At 32.8% G+C, this 19,041-nt stretch overlaps 1 protein-coding gene across 2 annotated transcripts in view; it reads left to right on the top strand.

The window, feature by feature from the left end:
• Positions 1 to 19,041, top strand: part of LOC129754924 (diacylglycerol kinase eta-like) — a 453,200-nt gene that overhangs the window by 58,248 nt on the left and 375,911 nt on the right. For both annotated transcript variants that reach the window (XM_055751191.1, XM_055751192.1), the window contains one exon: positions 5,861 to 6,370. In XM_055751191.1, the coding sequence (XP_055607166.1) occupies positions 6,251 to 6,370 (120 nt within the window). In that variant the 5' untranslated portion in view covers positions 5,861 to 6,250. The remainder of the gene's footprint in view (positions 1 to 5,860; positions 6,371 to 19,041) is intronic.

Below are 19,041 nucleotides of genomic sequence, written 5' to 3'. Positions count from 1 at the left end.
GATATGTTGTTATTTCGACTTATACAATCATACATTTTCAGTACCTTTTCCTATTTTTTCTTCTAATTTTGACTAGCAACATATTGAGGAACCAATTGTTAGAATTACTACTGTGTCTCACAGTTTTTATTTGAAAATCCAGCTTAAATTTTTTTTTTAAACTATTTTTGTTATTTTTATTTGAATTTAACAAATTTATTGAATAAACAACTAAATTATTTATGTTCGAATTGTAAAAATCCGACTATCTGGAGTGTCAAAACTGCTTCCAGAGCATATTTCTCTTATAAAATTTCACAAAAAATCGAATTTTGTGCCGTGAATTCACTCATTCGCGCTGTTGTAACTCAGCTCCAAACGATTTCTAAAAAATTTAGTGTTTCAGAATCGTTTCTTCATTTTCGAAGCAGATTTTATTTTTTAGTTATAAAATGTTAAATTTTTCTCGTAAAATAAAAAATGTTTCCTTTTTTATGACGTGAATTCACTCACTCGCGACTGTTTTTGCACGCTTTGAAAAACAACTTTATTGGATATAAATAAATCCTTTTGTCTTCAAAATTTTGCAGTATTTGTTGGCTTCAAAACATATTATAAAAATCTCCAAAACAAGAGAATCCATATATTTTAATCAATTATTTGGTAAAGTTGTCAACATTAACACTTTTTCTTTAAAAAAATTGATTTTCAAAATTATATGGGGGAGTGTGGGGTTTAATGGGCCATTTTTTCTTTGCTTCATTACTTCTTTATTTTAAAAGAAAAAAGAAAAAAATTAATGGTCAAGTTTTCTACATTTTACATCATTAGGCATTTTTTTAAATTTTTTAAATAATATTTCTTCGAGTTCTGACTGTTTTGAAAAAAGGATTGTTTTATTTTAAAAAAGATAAGGAATCGTGGGCCACCATAATTGACTAGATAACGTGCAAAGTTTATGAGTTGACCCAAAACTGAAGTTTCATATTTCATTAAGTTATTTTGAAGCAACTTCAGATGAGGAAATTAAAAAGTGGATTGTGTATGATCGAATAATTTCAAAACCTGGCTCGAGAACGTTTCGGCAAAATGCCTTATATAAAGTTTATGTTCGTCTCTATAGCATTGAAGGAAATGGACAAACAATTTTTCATGACTCTTCATTTAGCATAAGTAACTTTAGAGATAGGAAAAACGTATTTTAAGTTCTGGATGACTTTCGATTTGTACTGCCTGATGAGAAGTCCAAATTGCCACGGCTTATTCTAAAACGCTACGTGTACCAGAACACAGAAAACCGCTTTCAGACAATAAACATCTTCTACAGAACGTAATGCATCTGCATTTACTAGTATTAGCTACCGTTCCATGACATCTGCACCAATTCAGGAAATTCGAGATGTCTGCTTGAAGTGCTGCACAGTCCATAAGTGATTCAATATTCCTGAATATCTTAAGGTCGTCCGCGTTTTGTTAATTACCTATGAGGGCCCTCGATTTTTAATTTGGAGAGGTTTGAAAGTACTACCATTTCCGGTCTTAAAAACGGATCGGTCAGTAGTTTCCGGAAATTGATCGAATTGTGTCATAATTTGATTATTTTGTATGGGAACATGGCCCCTCCTATCTAAATTTGAAGGGTAATTTTTTCCGGTCTTCAAAACGGCTACACACCAAATTTCACGTTGATCGGTTCAGTAGTTTCCGTAAATGTTTCGAATTGTTCATATTTTTATCAACTTTGTATGGTGGCACCCCTCCTTTAATGTGGAGGGGTTTGAAAGCACTAAAGAAAATATTCCCCCAGTCTTCGAAACGGCTACAACCACATTTGTGGTTGATCAGTTCAGCAGTTTGCGGAAATTTTGGAATTTTGCCATATTTTTAATGATTTTGTATAGGAGCCCCCCGCTCCCCACCTCCCTTCTTTAAGTCGGAGCGGTTTGAAAGTATTTTAGAATTCATAAATGCCCGTTGGAAATAACTAAAAACTTTCAAGTTAACAAAAGAGTACAACAGAGAATTTTTTTACGAACTATTGAGCTGTACAAAAAGACATGCAACCCTTTGATAGCTACTTCACGTGAAAAAATTAAAAGTTCGTAACAAGTAGATTGTTTTTCTTCATACCAACTTTATAGTTCTCAAAAAGTAGATACAGAATCCAAAACAGTACTTTGAAGCTTTTTTAGCATTGACTGAACTTGATAGAGAATGAAGTTCCGTGGACCTCGAAATAGTATATTGAACAGCAAAAAAGTTCCACAGATCTTTTGTACAGCTCTATGTGAACTTATGAGTTCATTCCTCAAGTGATATCCGAACTTTTGGTTGCTTGGGTCATTTTTATTGACATAAATGAGTGCCCTTATTATTTAACCCACCAAAGCTGCTCGGGTCAATATGACCCGAAGCGCACATTTCAAACATCTTTATCATCATTCCATCATACTGAAGAACTGAAAATTTTGACAGACTAAGTATGTTCTATGCAAATGATGATCAAATTAACAACAAACAATTAAAATTTGAGTTCGATTCATAAGGAAACGAATTACAGCTAAGCAAAGCCAAAATTGGATGTCGTTTTTTAAAAGTAAGATTTTTTTCTGCCGGAAGATCTCTAAAAATTGTTCCAATTAGATCATGTTTTTGAAAATTTTGTATGGAAGCCCCCTTTACAAAAAAGGTTAATGTCGAGTTCTGATATATTTTACAAAGAATGTAAGAACCCCCTCCCCCTTTTCTACAAATATATATATGTAAAAACAATTATTGGCCCAAATACAAATAAAAAAACAAAATAAATAAGTGCTCAAAAAAAGAATTCCTCTTAATGCATAAGTAAGCTGAAGTTATAAGCTATATGTTGTACAAATGGATATATTTGGAAATTTCAAGATCTTGAAACATGTTTTCTTTTCATTTTTTTTTCTTCGACTTTGAATAACAAAAAAATAGTAATGATTGTAGCTGAATATTGAAACAATAAAAGAACAATAAATGGATACTACATGAACATGAAATCTTTAACACCCTGTTTAATTTATTTTATGATAGTTCAAGATGATTTCAAAAAAAAATATTTTCACAACAAAAAGTTTAAAAGTGGATTCCAACTTGTTTAACACTCTCTAGATCTAGAGTCAATCAAACATCAAATCGAAGAATGTTATCCTGTGAATATCGCTTAAAATGTTACCAGAACACTATCAAAAATCGAATGAAAATTTACGTTCCTTATCCAGAATTCTACATCAATTATTGACGAAAAAAGCCATGGCTGCCCTATGGCTTATAGTTGAAGCGATCTGTTTGAGTTTGAATGCTCATGAAAAAAATGACAATAAATTGAATACGACATTTTCAGAAACCAGTTCGCATAAACCATTGGAAAAGTGATCTTCAAAAATTATTTTTAATATGCTATAAGATAAAATTCAAATATCTAAACAGGATAACATTTTCAAACAAATCAGATTTTTTGCCTTTAGTATCATTCAATATTCTAGATCAGTATTCTGAAACAATTTAAAGCTGTAAGTCCAAATCTATTGTCAGATTTTTTCTATCGGCTCTAATGTTGGTGATTTGTCGACTCGAAAACCGAATATGATAACTTTTGAGCAAAGTCATTAAATTTATACTGATACACAAACAAACCTTTAAAAGAAACTTATTTCAAATATAATTGATTCCCTCCCTTAATTCAAAATAAGATTGAAATTTTCCGCGATATTCTGATTTCAAAAATAAAAACTTTATAAAATATTCTTCGTTACTTAAGTAATCTTTGGAGATGTCTTTCGATTCTTAAAGCCTAAATACATTGAACATATTCGTTGAAAACTACAAAACTTATTCTTTTAAAAATTTCAAACAGTTAGATTTGGATGACAATTCTTTTAAAATTTCCTGGAAATGTCTGGAAACTAATGCAATAGTTCAAAGAAAAATTTTAATTGATGTTTAGTCAGCCTGTCTTTTCCACTTAATTAGAAACTTTTTTGAAATTTTGCGAACTGTATAAATAGTGTAATTAAGTTCAGGTAAAAAATTTTCATCTCTTTTATTATTTGTTTCATTTTTTATTTGTTGTTTTTTTTTTTTGTTTATTTGTTTGCATCTTAAATAAAAGAACGCATGCATCGCTTAAAACCAAATATATTTCCACTGAGATTCATGTAGTAAGGTTTAGTTTTTGTATCGTTGCATTCTCTTGTTTCAAAAAATTCTTTTAGATTCTCAGAATGATTAAATGTTGATCGCGATTTGTTTTTTTTCTTCGGTTTTTGCTGCCAGACGTGCTGAAAACAGTTATCGTTCATTACCAGGGGGCTCAAATGAGCTTCTTGATGTGAGGGAGTGTAGTAGGCCGCAAAAAGAAATAAGAAATATAATTTTTTAAGCTCTAGCGAACGAATTTAGACTTTCGACAACTTTATTCCATTGCTAAGCTACTTTTTTCGAAAATTTTATTTGGTCATCTATGTTGGCTGCAGAGATTCTTCTGCAAGTAGGAAGCTAACAGTAAAATAATCTCTTTTCACTGCACCTTCGTAAAGCAACATGTAGCTTTTTTAAAAACTAAATCCTAAGTAAGCAGTATCGTACGTTCTAAAATGGGGGCTCCAGAGACTCGCAGACCTATTTTTGAAGATTTACTATTCTGTAGCTTCCAGTTACTAAGTCCTGATTGAGTCATAAAATTTTGGCACTCAAAATGTTAAAATGTATTGAAATTGTGGCCCCAGAGATTGTTAGACTAGCTACATTTTTTAATTATTTCACATCTTGAATAAAACAGAGGGTTTCTACAAATTCTGAATTGATCATTTCTAGATGGTAACAAAGTTATTTCAACCTTTTTTTTCTGTATTTTAATGCAAAAAAAAATATATAAAGGATTGACAAAGAAATATTTCGATTTTCAAACCTTTATTGTTGAATAATGGCTCCAGAGACCAACTTAATAGAATCGTTAATCGTAAAAATCGTTAAAATGTAAAAATGTCAAACATCATGCATTCAACATTTCTTTAAAAAATAATTCTTTCCAAAACACTGAAATTGTTTAATTTAAGTTTACATGATTTTTTTTATTCGTTAGATTTGTATGGCGCCCAGATTAATCGCTTGATTTTTTTTCGAATGGAATTCCTGTTTTTAATTTTAATCATAGATCTGTAAAAATTTTACCTTTCATCAAATGAAAACAAATCAAATCTTTCGTCATAGGTTAGTTTATACTTACTTGACAGCATGTTATAAAAATCATGATTGAATAAATGTTATTCAAATTTCCAGTGATATTTACTGAACTCTCGATAAATTTCTGGAAAAAATAACCATAATTGGATGACCATACTTTAACTTATTATAAAACTTCTTTCATAGGATCATAGGTTAAAAAATATTTTTCAAAACGATTTTTTTTAGAAGAAAGATTTACGTATGACTTAATTTAACAGTTATTGACTTCAAACCTCAGTTTTCAAGTAACATAATTGATGTAACACTATTGCAGTTTTACGCCGTTGTTTCTTTTACTTCTTTTTAAAAATGAGGAAAAGTTTTGAAATTTCATTAAGGTACAATTTTCAATTTTTCATTTAGTAAAAAATGGGATAATAAACTATAGAAATTTATATTTTCTAGAAGATTCTTAACAATTCTTTGAAGTTTAAAATGTTGTTAAAGTTGGTTGGTTTGAGAAGAACAGTGAGTTCCAAAATTTATTGTTTTACCGAAAATTGACCACTTTGTGAAATTCTTCCCTACTTACCAAAAATAAAATGAATTTAATGAGTTGCTCAATTACTCAATGCAGCGTCCGTTCATAAATTAAAATTTACAAAATCTTTTTTCTCTTCCCTTCCAGAAAATCAACGAAAGGTTCTCGGCAATGGTCAACATATTTCAAAGCAAAGCTTTATGAAAATCAGAATAAATTAAAACCATTTGTCACTGTAAGCAAACATAATTAGTACGGTCATCCTCAGCAGCGCTTCCGAAAAAAGAGGCAACCGAAATTCCAAGGCAAACAGAAATAAAAAAAACTTATCGCTTCCGGGCCGCGCAAACCATCATTATCATCAGTGCATTCATCCGGTCACTCCTCGGAAATAGTACTATCGAGACGAAAAAGACAGGGACAGCAAAAAAAAAGTTCACTTTATCAGTAAAGCGTACCATCCACCAATTCCCAACTCATTCCTCGTCCCTCGGAAAGACGCACCCAGAAGCTGCTAACTGACCTGCTCGTTGGGGAATGGCCGCAGCACCGGGAAGTCCACGCTCCGGAGATGAGTCTTCCGAAAGTGAAAACGAAACCGAACCGGCCAAAATTTTCCACCGGAAGCTGTCAACCAAGCGGGATGCCAAATCGGCGGTACGTATCATCATGATTGCAGAGTCATATGGACATCAGTTACTGGGTGGCACACTGGGTGGTTGGGGCTTGAATTCAATAAAAATTACTTTTTTAACCCATGGTGAGTGGCTAACACTATAATAGTTCGATTTTTTAACTAACATTTCTACACCTAAAGAAGAGCTTGTAAATTTAAGTCCTTATCGGAGCTAACTGTATGCCAAAAATGATCTGAAATGTGCATTGCGCCAAACAGGCCCGTGCGAAGGACCCGTTCATGGGGGGGAGGGGGTTTCGAAATTCAAGTTCAGATAGATGTAATATCAACACGAAAAATGCACAATGAATATGGATATTTATTTCTTAAACAATTTTCCTACTTATGACCATCACACAAACTAAAAAAAAAACTGTTACGATTCAAAATTTATCAAAATCAAAAAAAAAATCAAAAATCAAAATAAAAAAAAACTAAAAAAATTGGAATGAATACTTTCGAAACACCAGAAAATAAATTCGAATTTAATTGTCGTTAATTCGACATTGATTGAATTGAAACTATTGAACTTAAGAGAATTTATTCAAAACACATAGTTGGTGATTCAATTTAATTTTATAACAACTTCAATTTATATAATTTTGTTTCAAGGCTGCCAGTGATCCAAGTCAGAGTACAAATTATATCAAAAATATTCCTCAATTCAATCAAACATTAATGTTTTGCCTAGATAAGCTATTTCCAGATATACAGTGATGCCAAAAACTTAAATTATACAATATTTGGAAATTTGAAAAGATATCACTAGAAGTATTTCAGACTTTACTAAGGAAAGTTTTAAAGAGATTTTATTTCATTTAACAAATTTGTTGAAGACTTCAAAACTCCAACTTCTAATTTGAAAATTCCTTTAAAAACATAGGAAATTCAGTTTGCTTTAAAATTTCTTTAATAATTTGTAAAATTCTCCCACATTACAGAATAGGGAAAACCTAACAAAAAAAATCTGTAACGTTATTTTTGCAGAAGTCAAAATTACTGGCGGTCTCCTGAAACGTTGATCATTGATTTTGAACCTTTATTTTAAATTTGAAATTTCTTACATGATTCTATTTATAAAAGTTATTAAAAATACGCTGATAGAAAAAAAGTTCTCACATTGTTTGCACCTCGGAAAAATGTGAATTTTGTGGACTTGTGTAATTTATCAAAACCCTTAAGAAATTGGAGTTGAGCATTTAGAAGAAAAATAATCACAAAATAGAATTGTGGGTGATATTGGATATCGAAGAATTTTCCATATCAGCATGAGATTTGAAATAACATAATCGGTTGTTTAGAATCAAAATGATTTGTAACGAAGTAATGGATACTAGATTTCAGATGTTATTTACTGATTCTGTTGAGTATCGTAAGAAGTAAATCATAAGATTTCAAATTCTGAACTTGTTGAGTAACATTTCGTAAAGAAACCCCATTTCAAAGATGAGGTAAGATTTTTGAGTATCAAGATTTGAGTTTTAATGCAAAAGGTTTTAAATAAAAATTAGTAGCAGTTTCTGAACGTCATACAGCATCGTAAAATGCAATGTCCTAGGCCTAGAGTGATATAAGACTAAATTCCGCCGGAGGCGAGCCAATTTGCTGACATGTTTGTCAACACTTACTTTTAAAACACGTTTGTCACCATGGCCGTCATATTTGCGTGACGGGTGTATTTCCTGGGAGGCCCCGTCACATCAAAAAACGGGTGACACTCTCTTACTCAAGTTAGCCGCTCAGTTTAGCCACTGGGAACTCTCCCTCTTTTCTTTCTCGCTCCCAGAATTTCTTTGGGCCCGGCTAGTAAAACTACCAAAATGAGCGTGGCGACGAATGTGTTAAGTAGCTTTTGGGCTGTAGAAGTTTCCCGTTACAACGGTAAATTCATTTCTTGAACTGAAAATTTTACTTGAAAAAAAATCTCTATGAGGTGGGGGGGAGGGGTGTATTTTAAACCCCTAACCCCCCCCCCCCCACCCCCCTTTTGCACGGCTTTGGCGCCAAAGATGATATGTTTGCTTCCCCGTCACTGGCATGAAGACTCTAGTTCGACTGATGCAGGACCACCACATACAAACATTCAATCGAAACAAGAATCATGTTTGTTGGATTTTCATCCTATTGGATAATTTATCCAGGACACAAGAAAATTTAAAAAAAGTTGCCGTCGAGGAGAATCGAACTCACAACAATAAATTACCTTCATCTTACCCATCCGACAGCTAAACCACCTGAGGCAGATGGAGAACGAGGGTTAATTTCCATAGTCTTTCTGCATGGCTCATCACCAAAAATGCACATTACCCTTCGCATAAAATATCCGGATAAACCCGGATTAAGTCGAGCAATCTGAAAGCTTAGTAAAACGCAATGCGGATGCACTAGCAGGTTAATGTTGGCGGTCTCAAATCGAATCATCGCTGGTAGCGTTCACATCTTATGCCAATGGCGTTGAAATATTTAGAACTCATGATTAGAGTAGAGGCTGATTTTTATTCACTTTTATTTTTATGAACGAAAAAAACATGGACTGAAATTGGCATTTTTTCCACCACACTCTCCCATACCAAAAAGCTCATTTGAGTCCCCTGCTAATGGACGCTAATTGTTCTCAGCATGTCTGGTAGCAAACAGGAAAATAACATTAAAAACTAAAACGCGGACAAACTTTAATCATGCTGAGAACGTAAAAATATTATTAACTGCGAGGAAGTATGAAAAAAAAACAAAAGAGAATTTTAATCAATGAATCTCAGTGGAAGAATATTCCTTTGAAAATATCCATTTTAATTATATCAACAAATTACAATTCTTTAAAACATAGAAGCCTTAAAAGTTTGTTGTGTTATTTTAATGAAATACGTTGAAGGTCTCGCTTCACATAAAAATATGACACACATACATTAGTAATTCTGTTAGTTTTTTTGTCGTATTCTCTGTTTGATTTTTTAAAGTATTCGATGTTGCCCTGAAATTTTGTTAAATTTGAATAGCACGTGCTTTCTACAGGCTTTGTTGAAGTCGTCTATCCGATAAAGCAAGAATGCTGTCTGTAGATAAAAACAAACTCTACAAAAAAAAAGTTTCGAATGATAACACTGGGTGACAGCCAAAAAATAGTCTGGGGTTGACATTAGAATTTAGACTAATTTTTGTGTCCTGAGTTAGAATATCACATTGATTTTGCAATTTCTGTATGTTTGTTTGTATGTCCTCTATAGGCTCACCCGTCTTAAGAGCTAAAGAGCTGAAATTTGGCATGGATGTTCATTAGAACCAGGAATGATGGAAAATGTTTTCAGATTTTCGGATGACCCCTTCTAAAGGGGGTCGTCCATACAAGACAAAAGTTTCATCGGATTGTGACAAAAATTTGCATTTGGGGGTTTTAAGAGATAAGGAATTGATTCCAGGTATTGAATTTTGTGTCAGGGGTCGGCAAAAGGGGTCGTCCATATGCACTGTTCAGTGTTTTTGCTATATTGACGTTATTATGCATTGGATTGATATGAAAATTTGCACATGAGCGTTTTGAGGGACGAGCAATCGATTCCTGATATAAAATTCAGGGTCAGGGGTCGGCCAAAGGGGTCGTCCATATCAACTTTTCAATGTTTTCACTATATTGGCGTTATTATGCATTGGATTAAGACGAAAAATTGCAGACGGGGGTTTTAGGGAACGGACAATCGATTCCAGTTATCAGATTTTTTAGAGGGGGTCGGCAAAAGGGGTCGTCCATATCAACTGTTCAATGTTTTGCGATATGCGAGATGAAAATTTCCACATAGAAGTTTTGAGAGACGCTCAATTGTTTCAGATTTCAAATCTCGAGTCAGGGGTCGGCAAAAATGGACGTCCATATTATCTGTTCACCGTTTTTGCTATATTGGAGGTTTTTCTGCGAGTCGAGTGACGTGAATCACAAAATTTCACTTCTTCATCCTGACTCCAGGAAACGTTTCAGAGTAGAAACGTTAGTCTGAATGAGCTCCAAAAAAAACGATCACAGGACATTTAAGCTGAAACTTCTAGCCTAGAGTGATTTCTGGAGTCGGCACAACGATGTAAAATTTTGCACATCACGTCACGTGACTTTCAGAATAAGCCCCATTGTCGCGATTATACATCGGATTATAATGAAAATTTGCACATGAAAGTTGTCGAGGGCTCAGGGTTGCAGTGGGTGATTCCCAGACATTACTTTAGCGGACACTAGCTCTCAAATTTTCGGGTAAGTTTTCTGGTTCACTTTTGCGGTCAAATGATGACACAACTTGCTACACTACTCAAACAGTTTATTTGCACATTGACAACACTCTTTTATTCTTAGCTTTTAAAACGACTTTTTAATAACTAGGTACTCATTTATTCTAAACACTTAACATTTAACAAGAATTATAACTTTGAACTTGCGGCCTGGCCGTCTACTCGTCGTGCTGGAACAATCCGAAGTGAACGATGTGATGGCGGTTCGATATGCCCAAGCCGATCTTTTTGCGGTGCATAGAACGCCATGTCTCCCGCCAAAGAGTTTCGCGGAATCCTGATTTCAATAGAATTGAAATATTTCATGCGCCTCAGGCGCCCCACGCGCCGTCGGTAGATGCGCCGTCGGTTGGTGCGCCGTCGATAGTTGCGCCGTCGGTGTTTGCGCCGTCGGTGTTTGCGCCGTGTCGAAAGCTCGTTGTTGAAAAGGACCGATTTCTATTCCCAAACAAAAGTTTTAAAGCACATGTTATTGATTTCACGTATCAAATTTTGACAAGGAATCAGTAAAAGAGTTCGTCTTAATATTTTCGATTTTTTTTGTAATCATTACGTTGTTAGGCATCATAACGAGGCAAAAATTTAAACATGAGAGTTTTGCAGGACGAGGAATCGATTCTTGATAACAAACTTTCTATTAAACGACAGAAAAAGGGGTCGTTCACATTTACTGTTTAATGTTTTTGCAATAATTGTTTTATTATGCATGACATCAAGAAAAAAATTCATTCACGGGTGTTTTACAAAACGGACAATTGATTTATGAATTAAAATTTTTAATCAGACGACAGAAAAGGGGTCGTTAATATTATCGTTAAAATATTTAAAACATAATTTCGTTGTAATGCATCCAAAAATGACAAAAAATCGTACGTGGGTGTTTTTTTCGAAAGTCAATCAATTTATTATTTTAAATTTCCGTTTGGTAGACAAGCAAATAGGTCGCTTGCAAATTCTGTTTAGTAATTTAAGCAATTTGTTGGTGGAAATTCGTCCCAATTACAAACCAAATACAAAATCATCAGTTCAAAAGTTAAATGCGAAACGAGGTTCGTACGGGATCAGCTAGTGTAATATAGTTTTTTGTATATCATCGTAAGCATTCTAGTTAAATCGCTCTCCGATTACTGCTAAATATTAATTACTGAATAAATAGCTTCCAAGACAAGATGATGGATTCAACAAAATATTGACATTACTTCAGATAATCTAATTAAAAAATTTATATCCAAACATCATGAAATGGTGGCTCCAGAGACTCCTTATAAAAAACATTGTCAAATTAGTTTCCGAAGCCATAAATTACTCTATATATTTCAGTTTTAAGAAATTTAGTCAAAATCAGGTATTTTTTATTGAGGGTAAATGTGTATATTTTTAAGACCTATGTTATTTGTGGCTAAATAATCTAAAAAGGCGATGGATATAATTGAAGATTGCTGCTTTGTCATGTTTTGATTAAAACGTTTTGCTCCGTCTTGTAAATTTTACTTTAAACTCGAGTCTGTTCAGAATGCGTAAGGTGAGGTGTTGAGTGATACTTCAATAGCATTTGATCTGAAGCAATTCGTCAATCCTCATATTCAAAGTGTATTGATTTCGATAGTTACTATTTTTTATCTTGAAATTTTTTCAGAAATTTCAAATATTTTTAACTGAATTTGCAATAGAACAGCACGATTTGCTGAGTTAAAAAAGAAACCATCTTCTATCAAACACACTGTTTGTATAAAAAAAAACATCACGGGATCAAAATCTTTTTTTATTGTGCTCTCAAAATTAACTTTTTTTTTATTTCTGGTCATAGTTCATCCAGAAAATTTCAAAATACACTTTTTAAAGCTTGAATATGTTAAGATTCCTTTGAAAAATTGCGAAAATTTGAAATGAACAGATTTCTAACCTGATCTGTGACAAAAATTGAAAATTTAAAAAATCTGTTTCCCTTTTTCATGGGGGTGTATTTATGTCAATAGAAGACTCTATGTCAATTCTTTAAAAATGATAAAATGATTCTACATTCCCATGATACTTCCCTCAAAATATACATATTTGTGTTTTGAGTGAAGCATTTAAGGAGAGAGTAGGGTCTAACGGGTAAAAAAACACCATTTTCACGAATTGTTTTTAGAGCTATCGTTCAAACAAATGTATTCAAATTTTTTACATTATACAAATCATTCTTAAAAGAACATTTAGTATTTTTTTTTGTAGAAAAATATTGAAAAATGAGCTGGTGACGGAGCACTTTCGAGGATGCCTTTTAGAAAACAGGATTTGCGGTTGACACTGTATCTCAGCACAGAATCGTCTGAAGTTAAAAAATCTGAGCAAAATATTTTTAATAGATGCTTTTCTGGACCCCAATGATTTTATTTAACTTAAAAAAATTTTTTGTGAAATTTTTGTGGCTGTTTGAAGTAAAAATCTCCCCAAAGGAAAAAAAGAAAAAAAATCGTTGAGGTTTGATATTTTATATGTAGTAAATATGTTCTAAATTTGAAAAGAATCGGTGAAGAAGTTTTCAAATGACGATGTCCACTGACTTTAAAATATGCTTTCGAGAAAAACGCGTTTGAAGTTTCTGCTTGCAGTATTCTTGCAGTATTAGATTAGAGGAGATAAAGGCCTATAATTTCTACAGTTTTGCTTCGATTGACTTGAAAATTTGACACAACATTCTTGAAATGTTTTACAATAAGAAAATAAAAAAAAACGATTTTTGAAAGTGTTAGAACCTACTCCCCCCTTAAATGTTTGTTTAACATTCTTCACAAAATTTAAAGATGACTTAAAACTGCATATGAGAAAATATTTCTAAGCATATTCTTTATACTTAAACTAAAACTATCATTTCTCCTTGAAGAAAACGATATTTTTAACCTTTTCCATTCTGTTTTAAAGTAGTTACGTTGTGAAAAATTGAAATTGTATTTTTTTTTTCAATCGAGAGACGTCAGGTAAGACGCAAGGTAAATTGTGTAAATCGTTATGCCTTCAAATAATAAAATTAATTGATATGTAATGATTTTAAAATGCAACTTCTTCAAGGTACCCTTCAGATGTTCATAGTAACTCTTATATTTTCGTTTCCATTTGATGTTAAAATACAGTCTAATAATTGAATATTTACCATTTGCTTCAATCGTTATTTTTTCACATTAAACATTCTGCTCAAATCATTTCAAACAAAGAAACTTACTTTTCCCGAAAGATATATCGCGAAATGAAGTACAGCACAAATGAGTAAAAGTCATTCATTGCTCCCTAGACCTTTATTTAAAACTATGTTCCTGAATTGTTGGATCATATAAAATGGGAAATACTTTTTTCATTGACTATCCCATCACTAATATAGTCTTTAAATAATGTAATATGTCGGTTTCAATAGTTTTCTATGAAATAACCATGTCTTTACTCAAGTAATGATTAAGAAAAATAATGTTTATTTGAATAATTTGCCCTCATCTTAAAGGTTTTTTAAAATAACGTTTCAAAATTCTATCTAGAGCTATCAATTTGATCAAAAATAGAAATGAAAAAGAGATAACCAATTTGTAGAAAAATCCCTGAAAGAGAGTCCGTACCAGTGAAGATACTACAGCTGAAATATGTTCGTTCTAGAGCTTTTTAAAAACCTCTGTTTATGTACAAGTTTTCAAAAATAAAATTTCTATACCGTTAAAATTTAAAGATTGGTGTCATTAGTTCTAAATTACAACGTTAACAATAAAATCTGTGTAGACATATTACATTACTAGGGAACTTCTCTGAAAATTTCTTCAATTTGTATCTATTATGCATTCAAAAGTAATTCACAAAACAAAGTGTTGCATTTTTTTTCGAACACACTCCTAAAAATTCAATAGGAAATGAAGAATATACACAGAAAAAAAAATTTGACTATTACGTGTCTCTGAATACTGCAACCTGCAACTGCAATCCCCTGTAATTAACAAAACCTGTAATTTTAAATTGTTTTCCTTGAAAGTTAACGTAGATTCATTTATTATTACAGCAAATGTCCTGTAAAAAAGTTGTACACTAAAAATTGAATGTCACGTAGTCATGTTTTCGACCTGTAAATTACGGTAAATGTCCTGCTCCTTTTAGTTACAAGACATTTGCGTAATTTTACAGGAAATAATTTTTGCTGTGTAGAACTCAGAAGTTGAATTAACTATAAAATTTGGTAGACGCAATTTCTCAAAAATCTCCTCTACATTCCATTACGATACCCAAATTTCTGAAAAGTGTACCAAATAAATGGTGTTATAATTGAACTTTACACATTAAGTTATTGATCTAAAGTTATTTGGTGAATTTCGGCCTAGGGAAAGACAAGTTAGAGCTCTTTGAGTTTGGAGGACCGATTATTTTTATCAACTTAGGGCGTATATTGTTAACAGGACACAATATTATTCTGATTTAACGCCCAAACATCTTACTCTCGTAATAAAGACAAGACAAGTCATCCAACTCACGTGATACTGAGTTAAAACTTAGGGAACTAATTTTTAACGGTCGCCATGCAAGAATATTAATTTTTGGTTGGTATCCAATTCTTCCATTATAAAGAATTGAATTGCGGAGCAATATTATTCTTTCCATATTTGAAATGAAGAATAATTTCTCCCACTGTGCACCAAAGCTCAGAATAGCGTATCACCGGTGTTCAGCCCGGAATCGCTCTACGACTATTTTTGATTACGCCATTAAGATAGACTGTCGTTTTCGGGAAAGTTCCTTGGCTTGCTTGCTTGCTTCCTTACTTCCTTCATGATGTCGGGTAGATGATGCCTGGCAGAAATGCAGCAAACCGAGAGACTATGAATCCGACGATATGACGATTGCTGGCAGGAAATGAAATGGGAACCGAATTAATGGCTGAAGATTATCTTCATCGCTACCGGCAGTTGGGGCTCGTAAATTGAAACCTGTTGCTGGTAGGCTAGTGAATGAATCTGGTCTCTGAAATTCCTGAGATTTCTGAGCTGATTGAAGCTTTTATTGAGCTGGTGTAACACAAAATTGTTGCAGGAATTTACATTTGCTTTGAAAGGAAAATGAATTAAGGATGAACTGTCTGCAAGGATTATATGATGTGAAATTTTTGTCATCCTTTAAGGTTTCAGATACCATTTTGCCAATTAAAAGTTGATTAGGTTATTATTGGAAAAAATGTTGCAGATTGATCACGGAATTTATGTCTCTACAAGAAATGGTAAACCTTAATAAGTGTGAAATAATGAAAATTGTTTTTTTTTTTCAAAGAATTTTAACAAATGAAAAGAATCCTTTTTATTGACATTGAAAGCAGAGGTGATAATTTAAAAATAATTATTGATTTTAATAAATAAAACATAAATCCTAAAATTAAAGCAAAAATTTCTGTCAAAAAAACGTTTGAAATTTGAAATTTTATTTGGATTGAATCAATTTGTTTAAATTTGAAATTTTGATTTAATTTTTTTCTAGGTTTTGATTACTGTTTTAATTCACAACTAAAAAACTTTCCGCTTCACCGCTCCTCTATGTACAATCATTCATAAACCATAAACTATCATCTAGTTTGCTCACAAAATGGAACTTCTATTTATAACCCAGCGCTCAAAGCTTCGAAGCTGTCAGTTGTAGGCATGTAGCACATGTCAGGATATTTATATTCATAGAACTATTCCGAGGTAAATCTTATCCAGGACATGCTCTTGCGGTAGAGTTTCTGGTTGTTGAAAAGAAACCATAAAAGAATGAATGAGCCAGAAAAAAAGAGGAAAAAAAGTTATTCAGGTACAGAGCTAGCAAATATCCTGTTCTATTTTCCCATCGCTCCTGTTCTCGACTCAACTCAACTGAGGCTGGAAGTTGCTCTGGAAGTTGTCTGACATGGTACCGAGCCAAGATTCGCCGGAAGTGACGTGCTTAATATTGTACCATGTACGTCAGAAGCTTTTAGCTGGAAGCGAAACAAAACCTCCAGAATGCACAGTACAAGTCGATGAAAATAACGTTCTAGCTAGTTGTGCTTTTTCCACTTTTGTTTTACTGACAACCAACTTGTCCCTGCAAGGAGGAGGGCTGTTGAGATTTTCACCTTTCCTGAGAGGTTTCGGAACCATATTTCAATAGAACTTTGCTACAAATTGAATTTGTGTTTTTGATTCTAGCAGACAGGTTCGGAGACAGTGATTTGCATGTGGTGTAAAACATGTCTTGAATATATGAACACTTTTATTTTAATTTGAACTGTCTTTTGTGTCTCAAGACTGTGTAGAGCTAATAAATTGATTAAATTGATTGTTTCTTACTATGGTAACACGACACATTTATTTGGCTTTTAACTTTCGGATATAAACACAAAATACCCCATAAATAAGGGGGTAATTATGAACAAACGGGTTTATTATGAACAAGCGTTTGTAGCTCACAAGCTGCAGCTTCAAATAAGAAAAAAAAATAAAATGAAGCAGGAAACCATTCATTTATTTCTGAATACTTTCCAGAATTCGAACATCATAGAGCTACTTGACTGAGCGGATAGTATGAAAAACTGAGTAATTTGGTTCATTATTACTTCATATGGCCCTAAAAATTTACTATTTTGTTTCTAATGTATTTAAAAATATTGATGAACGGATATTCTTGTTAACATATAAATTCGTGGAAGTCCAGTGTAAAGTGAAATTGAGTGTTTGAATATAGAAAACTTAAAATTATTCCAAGTGACAGAATTGCTGGGGCTAGCACTACGCCCTCCGGACCAACACAAGATTTTTCGTTTCAACTTGCACTGCATTGGAGAGCATTGGAGAGGAGATGTCCAGCTTAAGTTCAGGATGATGCACCGCAGAAGGTAGTGAGCTCAATATTCATATGAATAATACAAGATCATAACTAAAAATTCCATTCCTTCATTAAAATTTAAACATTGACAAAGTAAAACTGACTATGATTATTTGTGTTTCAAGGTAAATATTTTTTGCATTTTATGAAAGTGCATTGGATCGAAAGTGCATGAACAACTCAGGAACATTTTTCATGCAGCTGAGTATTGAGCTCTAAAAGATCAATCCTAATTGAATTAAAAGATAAATGTTTCTATAGCTTTTCTCCATCCTTTTGTTTCAATTTTTTTTTGTTTATTTGTTAAAGAAAACATTACAATCTAATTAAAATCTTGTTAAAATTTGTTTTAGGAATAAATAGGAGTTTCCTTAAGAAAAATCTAGGAGCATAGGAAGTGTAGGAAAACTCGATCGCACCATTGACCAAAATGGTTCCTGATCTAGAACCTTTCCCCTACTAACACAACCCTTTCCTTGGATATTTTAATATAGATTCGCAGACGTATAGACGGTTTCTATAGTTAGTGATATTGACTTACCATTTTTCTGAATTTTTCAAAATTCTTTTTTGGAATGTGAAGGGACAAAAGGTTGTTAATTGATCCTATGAAGTATCCTACTAACAATCCCTCCTTCATTCCTCATTGACTACTAGGACGTGGCCGGCGCCGTTATTGATAATTTTCAAAGGGAGAGCATGAGTTTTGTGCATTGTGAATGAACAGCTAGTCCCAAGCACCATTCTTTTGGCCCTTGCACAAAACTGATGGCCTCGATCAATCACGGAGTAGCAACCATTGGCGAGGTAGAACATGTTCTGCTTAGCCACGCCAGCGATCATGGAATTTGAAGTGTGTAATTTGAACAAAGTCCAATCAAATATTTTATCTAAAGCTTTAAATGAATGGTCATATCTAAGCACTTCAAGTTCAATAATTTAAGGTGGATATGAGTAGTCAACTAAGCTAAGCTAAGCTAATTACTTCATATGGCCCTAACTCAAATATGTTTCTCCTACAATATTCAGTTACAACTTTTTATTTTTAAGTTATTCAAAGCCTTAAAAAATTCGAAAACCATGCTTTGGAAAAAAGACTATAGAGTAGCCACCGAATGCTCAAAAGAAGTTTAATTTGTGCCTAAGGAAACTTTATGGTGTGCATATTCCTTTGAATTTTTTTTTTAAACATGATTACAAAATATGTAAAAACAAATAGTGTTAAAACCATACTTTTCAATAAATGAACGGTCAAAATTGGTTCAGTCACAGTAAATAATCTGGATCAGGTTATGAAACAGGATCGCATTAAGGTTCAGTATAATAATTTTGATCAAGATAATAATCGTGATTAAAAACGTATTAACGATCAAGATCAGGTAAATCGTGGTTTTGTTGAAAACCGACATCATTATCGGATCATTTTTTGCTAAAATCAATCTTAAATACGTCTAGAATGCAGCAAATATTATATTTCTGTATTACTAGCTGACCCGGTAGACTTCGTTTTACCTTAAAATTAATTAATCGTTTTTAT

The sequence above is a fragment of the Uranotaenia lowii genome, chromosome 3, assembly GCF_029784155.1.
Source record: "Uranotaenia lowii strain MFRU-FL chromosome 3, ASM2978415v1, whole genome shotgun sequence".
Taxonomy (NCBI): domain Eukaryota; kingdom Metazoa; phylum Arthropoda; class Insecta; order Diptera; family Culicidae; genus Uranotaenia; species Uranotaenia lowii.
This window is presented reverse-complemented; position numbering and strand designations above follow the sequence as displayed.